The 12206-nt window shown below is 39.0% G+C and overlaps 1 protein-coding gene across 7 annotated transcripts in view; it reads right to left on the reverse strand.

Moving 5' to 3' along the window:
• Nucleotides 1–467: 467 nt before the first annotated feature.
• The window catches only part of APP (amyloid beta precursor protein), a 228305-nt gene continuing 216566 nt past the window's right edge, over nucleotides 468–12206 (reverse strand). For all 7 annotated transcript variants that reach the window (XM_066208645.1, XM_066208622.1, XM_066208658.1 and 4 more), the window contains 3 exons: nucleotides 11270–11370; nucleotides 8020–8166; nucleotides 468–1708 (listed from right to left, as the gene is read on the reverse strand). In XM_066208645.1, coding sequence (XP_066064742.1) covers nucleotides 1607–1708; nucleotides 8020–8166; nucleotides 11270–11370 — 350 coding nt within the window. In that variant the 3' untranslated portion in view covers nucleotides 468–1606. The remainder of the gene's footprint in view (nucleotides 1709–8019; nucleotides 8167–11269; nucleotides 11371–12206) is intronic.

Below are 12206 nucleotides of genomic sequence, written 5' to 3' on the forward strand. Positions count from 1 at the left end.
TGGTCTCATCTGTCTTGGCAGGTGAGTCCTGTGGTGTAACTGTGCTCTCCCTGTGCCACAGGAGTGCTCCCAGAGGGCCAGGAGCTGAAGGAAACTCTCAGGCAATGGAGAGAACATGCTGGCCTAGGGGTTATGTATCCCAGCTCACCAATGGCTTTGTCCTCTTCCTGCAGAAAAAATTCCTAGTGCTGCTGCCCTACCCCTCCTGGGCACTCGCCGTGAGGCAGCAGAACCAGGCTGGATGCAGCCCGGGAGGCTCCTCCTTGCCTTCACCAATATAGTACATTGCAAGGTATGGATCTTGCCAGAAAGCCAGCAGAGGTGCAGGGAGCAGAGGGAAGAGCTTGCTGGTAAATCACTTCAGGGGATGTCCAGGAAAGTGGGATGTTGGTTAGTCATCCATGTCGTGCTCCTCTGTGCAAGGAAATGTGGCTGGTTGTCACAGAAACGCATTACTACAATGGGGCTCCTCCAGCAATGTATTTATTTACATTAAAACACTGTTATACAAACTGAAAGTAAAAGAAAAGGAAAAAAGAAAGACATCTTAGAGGGGTAGCTGTGCCAAAGATGGTGTACCCCACTTTCTGCCCCGTCTCACTGTTGCCTTTCTTCTGCTCTGGTCCAACTATCAGTGCCACAATCTCTGTAGAATCCCAACTCTCTCTCAGTGTGAACACCTATGTATTTTGTTTAAATGGCTTTCAGAACTCTTTGTTTTCTGCCTCCAAACAAAACTCTTGCCCACACATTCTTTTCTTAATTTATTTATGTAACACAGCGTAGAAAGCTATCAATTCATAAGCAATGGCTCTGCACAATCATCCTGCAGAGGACCCCTGTTAATTTTGGCCAGCAGGCACTTCTTCCCCCAGAAGTGCTCACAATTAACAAGGACTCTTTTTAATAATTTCTTTTAAGATCAAAAAGATACACGGAAAAGAAAATAAAGTTTACCTTTCAATGCCTAAAATGTGCACATAAAACAGGCACAAAGAAACCAATGTGTATTCTCATGATTTCTACATCACTAATACAGCAGAAGCAACAATGCGTACAATAAAATGCAGCTGCAGAGGAAAAGAATTTCAATAATTCATCTGAAATACTTTTAAAAAATGTTGGTTTACTTTAAAATGCATAGTGATCAGAAAAAATGCTCAGCAAAGAGAAACAGCTAAACCCCACAGACACAGAAAGCATCCCCCATCAATTCTTAAAGCATGTTTCAACTAGGACTTAATTTTTGTCACAAATCACAAGAATAATATACAACTGGCTAAGGAGCTACATGATAAATAATTGTGAAAGAGAATCTATCCATGCACTAGTTAAATACAGCTAACCTCTTTACAGTACACAAAAGACATTCATTAATAATGTAGTGTAAAGGCTGAAATGTAAAGAGAAAGAGAGAGAAAATACATTACTGATTTTATTAATTCAAGTTCAGGCATCTACTTGTGTTACAGCACAGCTGTCAAAAGGCGAGAATGAGTAAATAAAGCAGAGTGTTTTTCTTTCTTTCCACATTACTCTATAACTGAACACCAATGGGCAGTGAAGCAATTATTCTTCTGTCCAACTCATGAGCCGTTATGATGTCCTAGTTCTGCATCTGTTCAAAGAACTTGTATGTGGGATTTTCATAGCCATTTTGCTGCATCTTGGAAAGGTGGCGCTCCTCTGGTGTCACTGCAGCATCAACCTGTCAGGAGAGGGGACAACTGGGGTCACATTCCTGCTTAATTCACAGCATACCCCGTGTTTCCCCACTTTACAGCCATTCAAAATACTTTGTACCCTGTGTGTTTGGGCAGAAAGCATCATCTGGCTCACTTTTTGAACAGAAGACGACAATGCATTAAGAACAGCTCTGCAACTCATTTTATTGCTGCAGTACTTCAAAACCAGCTGACCAAAGCCAGCAATACCAGCTTTGGAATTTGTCATCTGGCTTGGGAAGCAGAGACTCACACAGAACTCCTCTACCTCCAAGGTTGAGTTTGGTTCAGTTTAGTGATAAAAAACTTGACATGTCTGCACTTGTTTAAGTATTTATACTTAACAAAAATTGACCTTTCTTGATTACTTGGAAGACAGGCACAAAGCTCAGTTTTGACTTCTCCATTGAATACCTGCATCTCCACAAATTGTTTTCTTCCTTCACTGAACATTACAATAATATAAAACTCTATCAAATTAGAGTGGGTGAGAACAGCCTCTAAATCTTCATTAGGTATTTTACCTCTGCTGTATGAGCTCAGAAGTTGTGCATTCAAAACCTACCAAGTCCTGGCTCTCTTGCTTAAGCACTTATGAAAACAGTCTGCTTGTCAGTTATTTCATTTGCTACCTGATGTCTCCAGTGTTTGACAGCTTCTAAAAGCAAAGGCAAAAAGTGAATTTTACAGTGTCTAAAATCAGGAAGGTGCCTAAAACTCTACTGTTAATTATTAGGTATGAACATTTTCCTGTGGATTCCTGTAAGTAATGACCTCTTGGAAATACAGCAAGTCACCTTCAGCAACAAACTAGCCTTTAAGGTAAAGGAATGTGTATTCTCCCAAGAATCCCTAACTTACTCTATCTAACCTCTTAATAAAAATGCAAAGGAGAAGTACTGATGTCTGATACCAATTTTAAATCTACTCTGTAATAATGGAAATATCTCAACCTAGTGAGGAGAGAAGATGTTGGTAAATTGTTCCCTGGTACCCTGGGGAAAGACTGAAGGTATGTTCTTCACATGCTTGGGACTAACACAGGCTGTTCAGCTTATTTTTGCAGCTGTTCTTTCATTGTAGCAGGTTACAAAACAGTACTAACCACCTTTTCCACAGACCCACCAGAAAATGGCTCCTCTCAGAGCCATCTCCACTTTTTCTGCTTTTATTTGCTATTAAAGAAATGCTTATCTGTGTGGCACATACTTTGGATAACTCAGATGAACTGCTTACACCAATTCTGATCCATTTTTATATCTGTGCCCCTTTTTATGTCCTGACTCTCAAATTGCATTTTAAATCAACACTGTATTTCCCATCAGATGTGTTTTTCTTACACAATAATTAGACATTTTCGTGAAATATCCAACTTAAATGTTAGATATCGTTTTATATATATATTGCTCACAAACTACTGTGAAACTTTTCACAGCTGGGAGCCCTGAGACTTTCAGCATCCCTTGACTGCGCTGACACTGTGCTCCTTGTATTTCAAATTCTGCAATATAACTTGGACTTTTAATACTACAATTCACAGGCATTCTTTTTCTTTCTTTTAAAATTACATTTGCATGTAGTACTTCTCTTATGCAATGATCCCCAAATCCACTTATTTCTTCAACTCCTGTGACATGTTTTTAGGTAGCAAGATCATGCTTCGAGGTCACTCTTGCTTTATCTCCCTTGTTTGAAAAACTGAGGGGAAGAGGGAATAATTTTTTCCTTTCCCTGGCCCTTCCCTCTCCAAAAGTGACAACCTTTTTCTTCTCAAGGGTGCAACCTTCCCCTGGCCAGCCCATGTGCATGCCAAGTGCTCAGCTTGGCTGTCAACAATCATTTTGATCCATCAAGGACAGAAGGACCCCATGAAATTTCACAGCCTGTCTCCTCTTCAACCTCCCACTCCCAAATCCCAACACATCCTATACAGCCATGTGCTCAGCAGTCAGGGTACAGCTGTGTGCTTGCATTTTAAAGAAGGGTCTGCACCAGCTGCTATGTGTCCCCTACACCGGCAGCAGGGGTGGGGAAGGATGGGGAGAGGCCCATACCTCACAGCACTCACTTTTGCCACTACCCCAGGGGCTGGACTGCTTTCTGCTGCTTTACCTGTCCTTTCTGGGGGCTACCAACTTCTCCCTCCACAAAAATACACCATCTAGATCCATATGCAATAAATCTTTGGCAATCCCTCCATGCTATTGCTGTTCACTTGTTTTGCCAGCAGTTTAACAGCAGTAGTGCCTAACAAACCCATTCCATACAGATTTTGTACAAATGTGCCAAAGGCCTAATCCCCACCCTGAGGACTCATGAATTTAACAGCATTAACAGCATTCTGCTGTTGCTGAAGTTGTCGTGAACATGGCTGTGAAGGCAAGAACAAATCAGGAACACGACAAATGTTCCTGCAGCTTTTTCAGCACTTAGAGAAAACAAGAATAAAAGCAGGTGCAGAGGAAAAGCTACCCTTCCGTTCACTCTTGAAGGGGCTGCTACAGCACCAAGTTAGCCCTGGTTCTCCTACACTGTATCACCACTCTCTCAGAGCATCCAGTGCTTCTTCAAATCATGAAGTGAGAGTCTCACAACTAATCCTACAAACAGCTTCACTTCTGGCATAATATTAAAACTTCATATGAAGCTCTGGCATTTACCGACAATTACAGGGTTTTATGTGTGTCAATATCTGTGTGAGACTATTTTCATTACTAGGAAGCTCCCCTACTAGGCTAGGATGCAAAGGAGGGGAATGCCAAAACATGTGCTGGACTTCTGTCTTTAAGCTCCAAACAATACTGTATTGAACTCTGTCACCAATTTTAGTTTAAGTTTCTCACTCAGATTTTCTTATTCATGAATAGAAAATGTGGTAAGTACACAACATAACCTGCTTGTGAGAAAGAAATGGAGAGACCACCATAAATCAAAAATGAATCAAGAAAACTGCAAGGCAGAAGAGACCAAAGAATTGATGAGACACTTTGAAGAAAATCAAGGAGGTGAAAGAGATTAGGAAAAAAAAAAAAAAAGAAAAAGGAAGGACAGTTAAAAAAGACTGAATTTTTAATGCCTTTGCACAATTGTACGGTATTAAAAATTTTTGTTTTGATAAAACCAGTTTATAGTGAAAGTCCAATAAACTCTGAAATATGGCATTTATAGATAAAAGGGATCTAGTTAAGCTCCAACTTGCAGTCTAAGTATTTTTTTTTTTAATTTCCCCTTCAGCCTTTAAATTAACTAGTGCTGGTACTTTCTCTCCTTCCTGTAGCTCTGCTGCAGGTAATCCATCTAACCATTGACCGACGTGTGCTATCTCTCATCCTGAATGTGTTCTCTTCTAGTCTCTTTTACCCACTTTGATGCTACCAAACTCTTCACATTCCGTACAACCTTTGCCCTAGGTACCACTCTGCCAAATGAAAGATTTTGAACACTACTTGTCAGTAAATTTCCAAAGCCCCTCACCATGTTAAGAAGCTTTCTGCACCCATTATGGAGGTGGCAGAAGCTGAACACAGCATGTAAGAGGCGTAGGTGCTCTGGTTCAACACTTCTCTTTTCTATGATGTGATGTCCCTTGAAAAAACACCTTGGTCAGGTAGATAACCTCTTGTGAGACTGTTTGTCCATCTAACCCTTCAGCAATTTCAGTGTTATCTCTGCTCCATGCTGCAAAGCCCTCCTGTTGTCACTGCTGGAGGTTCTACTTCTGTCAGAAAGCAAATGAACTTTGAACAGGGTATCTTCAAAGAAGAGAAGCTGAGACAGTCAGTGGTTGCCCAGTGCCCAGCAGACGTGAGAATCTCTGTTTTGCCACCTGCTTTCATGAAGAAAATAATGTCCTGCAGAGAGCTGGGGTGGGTGCATTCACAAAAAAACATCCTTCAAAATATTTGTTGGAGCCCCTGTGTACACATGTAATAAGTAATTTTCAATCTCTCAGTCATTTATTTACTTAACTATGGAAGTTTTTTCCTGGGGAGGCTGAACAACTTTGGAACATTTTTATTCTCAGTGTAGGGAAAAATAACACTTCTAAAGAGGACAAGTATATCCATTCTCAGACCTTAAAAAAGGCTAACAGAATTTTTAATAACTTACTTGTTAAAAAAATCATAACAAAATGAGAGAGTACTACAGAGGTGACTTTTTGGAAGACAAGAACACAGGTGGAACAAGACCTGTTCTGTAATCTTCCATTATCACTGGGTTAAGTTCACACAGTAACTTCTGATGCACAACAAAGAGGTGGCAAATTAGTTAAAGTACACTCATCCAAGCTAGAGCTGATGTACAGTTATTTTTACATCAAGCGATTTTGCTCTTCCATGCTTTCTGTGCACAGTATAGTAGAGGTGGGCTGTAGCTAAATAAATTAATTCTCTTCAGAATGTAACACTTAATTTTGAAGACGTTTTAGTATTAAACACCAATTGCATATGGCTCTTGTGTTTTTGTTTTCTCCCCAATACAAACACTACAAAATTTTTGACAGCTTAGGACAAAAACAGAAGTTATGTCTTTCTTGCAGGCAAGAAGCTCTGACAGTGAGGCTGTGCAGTCTGTGAAACCACAGAGCAAGTCAGGCAGAAGGAGGAATTCTGTCTGCTAGTGCCAGCAAATCCACAAGGTGACACAATCTACAGCATGATACTATAAATCCACTAACATTCTTGATACATCTGCACGTTAAAGCTTTATGGTTCTATCTGCAAAATTTTTTACAGATAAAAATCACTTAATATTTATTAAACAATGCTGTCATTTTGACATTAATTACTTATTCAGCTTATGCATGTTATTTCTAGGCTAACAGTTCCAAATTTACTGTTACCAAAGAAAGCCTGAAGAAGTCCAGGATCACCTTTGCCATGTCATTCTATCAAGTGAAATCCACTTGGAATTTTAAGGGTGTACTGCAATAATGGTATGTCTACATTCAATGTCTGATTTGGGGCTTTGGCCTAGCAAGGTTCCTGGTTTTTCCAGTCTCATTAAATTCACTCAAAGGAGAATCTCTGGTGGCACAACTGTTGGCAGCAGATATCAGCTTGGTGGATTAATACTAAAATCTGCTTCTATTTTCTATAAAATGTGCTGAAAACTGTCACATCTAAAGCTAAAGTTGAGATTCCTGTTTGCTATTTTCTGCCTCTTGGTCAAAAATTCTGCACAGTTTGCTTGCTATCTGTGCAAACTACCCCACACTGTTGGTGATCTGACCATTTATCTTTGGAAGATTTCAAGCCACATGGATAACCACAGTGTGGACACATGGATGCACAAGCACAGGCTTAAGACAAAGGCTTATACAAATAATTCTTAAGACCTTTCATAATCCCAGACAGTGGAACAAATGCATCATGAAGCATGTGCATCTTCAGAAAGACCAAAGCAAGGTTCATTTGACTCAAGATGAAACCAACATAAACTTTGGACTTGATCAAGACTTCAGTTTCAATCAAAAGTGTAAAAAACCAAATCTAAAAGGCAAAAATATACAACTGTCTCCAGTGCTTACTAATACAAGTACAATTTGCAAACCAGACACTCACACAGCAAACTAAATAGGAAGAAGAGTTACATGAACCCCTTCCAATTTTCATAATGAAGTTTTTCTCCTTACAGAGATCTTATCTTAAAGCCATGAAATAGATAAAGTATTTTAAATTACTGTAAACTGACGACAAACTTCCTTGGCAGACTGAGAAGAGACATTTTCATCTTGAAAATCCTATGTAAGAGTCTTATATACTATTTGTTTCTCAAAACTGTGAGTTTCAGATTAGTCATAAATCCAAAGCTGTTCATGGCAACAAAAAATCTTGTTTAGATTTCAGAGAGCAATAAAATACCTGTCTAGGGAAAATCCTTGCAGTGTACAGCCCAAGCTATTGGGAGGGCCAGTCTCAAACATTAAAGCTAAATAAAGAAATAGGTGTGTGAATTGCAAATAGTAAAAACAGATTTTCCCTCTTGTGCACTATCTTCTCATTGTCTACTGTCAAATTTCTCATAAAATGAACTTCCACATTATAAAGTGATTAGTCTGAAATAGTTGCAGAAGAAAGTTTTGTGGTTTTACACCCACTTTAATATGTTTTACATTGTGCTTGCATTTACTAAATTAAATAAAGCAAATCGACTCCATGCTGCTGGATGTAACAATGCCAACATAGGCAAACTCACAGTTTTTTCCTTAATAAATTAATATTTATAAAGCAGTGTGTTGACTGTGTTGCAGTTGCACAGGTGATACCAGTTGTGCTTGGAAGTAATTTCTTACCTCCACAACCCCATGATGAATAGATGTGTACTGCTTCTTCTTCAGCATCACCAAAGTAATGACAATCACTGTTGCTATGACAACACCTCCCACCATTAGTCCAATGATGGCACCTTTATTTGAGCCCACATCTTCAGCAAAGAATACCTACAAAAGAAAAATAAAGGAAGATGGCTAACAAAAAAAGATTACTGAACATTTGACTAGCTTGCCCTGCTGCCACAGCAATATAAAGACTATTGAAGCTTCAGTAATTAAATGGCACCACATGTCTTCGTAATTACTCAAATCTGGATCGCTGTGCCACAAAGCTCTGAAAGCTGGAGAGGAGCAATCTGGGACATATATATGGCCTGTGGTGTAGCAGTGCTGTGCTAAAGTGGAACTTAGCTCCATGTTCAGTTTCACACAGTTCTCAGCTAGTAGCTCCCTTTTCTCGTTCAGTAAGTGAGTCAAGGTAATTGCACAAGTGGTAGGCTTGAGAGGAATAACCCAGGAGTACACACATTTCTTTATTTTCAAAATGCTAATCATGAGTGTGGCCATCTGTGTAATCTGTGATTACATCTGTGTGGCCTGTTTGGACTATGATGCACTTTTTCGATAAAAAAGTAGTGAAGGACCTGTAGGACGACAGTGAAACTCGCACGCAATCAGCTGGGAGAAAACTCTCACACCAAAGGTGATGACCCAACAAAAGCTACCATTGATTTAAGTGACCACCAAGGAATGCTTCAAGATTTTTCAGGGTAAAGAGAGTACATATGTATCTGCATGATGTACTTCTGTGAGACCTAGGTGGTAACAGTTGTGTGAAAACCAGAGAAAATCCGCTTGAATTTTATACACTGTAAGACGAAACAGAGGACAGCAAGATGCTTTACTATGCATGTAATAAGACTGGCTTTTATAAGCAGGAGCAGGTATGAAAAATGGGTGATTGTTTCATTGCCCTGTTCTGTATTCAAAGAATATATAGGATTATTTCACATCTGAGCATATATTACATTTTTTTTTGTCTGCATGCCAATAGCAGGCTATTATTATTAATATTATTATTGTTGTTGTTATCAGTATTACTTTAAACCAAAATGGGTGAAAAAGATTAGAGAATAAATTACATTCACAGAATTATACAACTACCTCATGCTGAAAGAGTAAACATTTTAACAAGTATTTAATAAAAATGAAGGAAGCAAGAAACCAGCTGAGAACTATAATGAGCTGTTTAACATTTGCACTCTTTAATAAACACAACCTTTCTCAGAAAGGTATTAAAGTATGCAGTATAAATATTTATATTCTTCCCAGTCACAAGCAAGAAATGTGTTAAAACAAAGTTAAAAATTCACTAGAAAGTACAGACAACATATAGCGTTGGCATAAGCCAGTGCAAAGTAGTAATTTCTTCCATGAATTTTATCTGCATAGGACTGAAATTCTATTACTAAGCTATTTCAAGAGCACTGTAAAATACCCCAGCTAATATACATGCACAAGAGAGGAAAGCCTTAAGCACTCTGAGCCATGAAAATCAACTTGATGTGCAGTTCAAAATGTGAACCTCCATAAAGGAGAAAATAAATGCAATTTCAACCCAATTCAGAGGTCTGCATGTAAAATACAATGTGCAGCTGAATTCAAAGCAATATCCTTAGAAGACTGTCTCAGGAAATTTTACCATGGCACAGAATAGAAGCACAGATCAAAGTGCTTTTTATCCCTGCTTTTGAATTAACACTAAACAGAGAGGGGCATTGGATACGACATGGTATGTGGCAGGGAAGCAAGACTTTGTAAGCATCAATCTAGTACTTGTTCAGCAATACCAGCATCCCTGCTCAGACTCAATTATTTTTAAACAGCTCACTAATTTTTAAATAGTGGTTGTACCATGTTAGTAAAAAGTATATCAAAAAATGCTGTGAAAAGCTGGAAAGGTCCCAGTTTAAGCATGACACAGATTACCATGTGAAGGGACTGCAATGCCCTCCCCATCAGCCACCATGGTATGGGGAGTTACTAGCATCTAATTCCTTGAGATTGCATCAAACCACTTACACACTAAAGGGTACTGCTGAAAACTATGACAAACAGTAACTACTGTGTCTAGCATACATTCCTGCAAGTTCCTTCCCTGCACAGGTTTGCTCCATCGGCATGTTTAACCCATCTGAGCTAAGCATGTCGGACTTTCCCAAATTAGTGCTAATGCATTTTGGATTAACTCATCAAATTGGGAATTCTCAGTTCTTGGCATCAAAGAGATGGCAGAATATCTTTTCATAGAGTGATTATCTAGTTCAAATGCAAATTTGAGTCCCATGTTAATTTTGATTTTCAGCACTACTTAGCTTAAGGTATACATTAAGGAAAAAAGCTTTCAAGTTTAATATCAGGATATTTAAAGCTATGGAAGTGAAACCTCATTACATAATATACCTTTAAAAAGAAGAAACAAAACAGGTTTGTAGTCAACATTGCTGTCTGGGTTCTTCATTGCTTATTAAGTGAAAAAAAAAGCTTTTAGAAGATGCTTTTCTTACCTACAGTGCTTTTGGTTGTCATTATTATGTTCACAAGAAGCACAGTTCAAATGGGGAACAATATTTGCTCCTACCTGCCTTTCACCTGTTAGTAATACCAACTTCATATATCTTAAGGAACAAAATACACAGATACAGCCAAATACAAACTAAAATTAAGGCCAGTGGAGAATCTCCTTTTATCCTAAGAAGCCATTCTTGTGAAAGGTTATGCTCCATGCATAAACCACTACCATCTATTTTGATGGAAAGGACTACATTCCTGAAATTGTATCATTCTATTTCTTGCTGCACTGTGTTATATGTCTCAAACTCTTTTTCTTTTCTTTTTTTTTTTAACTCAGCATTTTCCCTCCTCTGTATCCCTTGTATGATACAGAGAGACTATGAGACAGATGGATTGTGGGACAAGTATTCTCCATATAAGTACATCTAGTCACATGGCAGTGCAAGGACAGGAACTGTCAGAATTTCCTCTCACGTGAGGCTCAGTCAATTTCCGTCCTCCCTGGTGATGTTGTTCCAGGTTTACTCTCACTGAAGAGAGAACCAGAAAAATCATAATCTTTTCACATGTTAACTTTCTGTTGGCAATTTCAGTGTCCACATCACTCAAGCAAAACATAGCCATAAGTGACTCACTAGTTCAAGATTGAATCAGCATCTCAAAATGCATGCATGGAAAGCACTGTTTGATCACTCACCAGCTTTTGATGATGAACTTCATATCCTGAGTCATGCCGGAACTCTGCATCCATCTTCACCTCAGATATCTCTTCTGTCTTTACATTGGTCAACCCAGAACCTGCATTGCACCACAAAGACAATTCACTAAAGTCATGATTCAGATTCAGGAGGATTCTGCTTAACCCCATTGCTGGAGAGCAGAAGGCCATTTGCCATGCCATTCACATGGAGGAGGTGTGATGCAACGTGAAAGGGAACTGGGTGGAAAGTGAGGTACATCTGGCGTTTCAGTCCCACTGAGGTGACACAGAATGAGCTAGTAAAGTTTCTCCTTTGTTAAATGATCTTTAATCCTTAGCAGCTATATTGGTACAGGCATCAAAGGCTTCTAGCATGAAACACTGCATGAACTAAAATGCAAGAGACCAAGAGAGGCCTCCTGAACTGGCTCACAGGCTGCATACAGATCTGCTCTGACAGCCTCTTTAGCAATGTCAATAAAACTTGTTGTTTAGGCCAAAATCTTCCTCCTCCCTCAGCTCAGGCTGCTGTGAGGAAAAACCAAAATACTCATGATGTGAGTAACAGAACTCCTGATCTCTTATTTTCTTGCTTCCTGCAAGTCTGTACCTTTTCCACAAACGTGTACAAGTTACTATAATATTTGTGAAATTTAGAGTTTCTACTTGTTTTCAGATTTCATATGCTCAGATTTAATGATTTTTCTTGTCTTCTCTCTGAAAAACGATACTAGAAACATACAGAAAAGTGAGTACAGCTTACAGCAATTATAATCGTACATAGTTTGCAGTCCTGTTCTCTTACAGGGTGTGAAGGGGAGATGCTGCACTTGTCTAGCTGGAAAGAAGGCCAAAATTTCTTCCTGGAAAATAGCCTAAGGAGAATGAGCAAGACTTAACAGCAGCAGAGTACTGAATCCTGTATATGTCTATG

This window comes from Chamaea fasciata, unplaced genomic scaffold, assembly GCF_029207755.1.
Source record: "Chamaea fasciata isolate MVZ Bird 193981 ecotype frontalis unplaced genomic scaffold, bChaFas1.0.hap1 SCAF_2, whole genome shotgun sequence".
Lineage (NCBI taxonomy): Eukaryota > Metazoa > Chordata > Aves > Passeriformes > Sylviidae > Chamaea > Chamaea fasciata.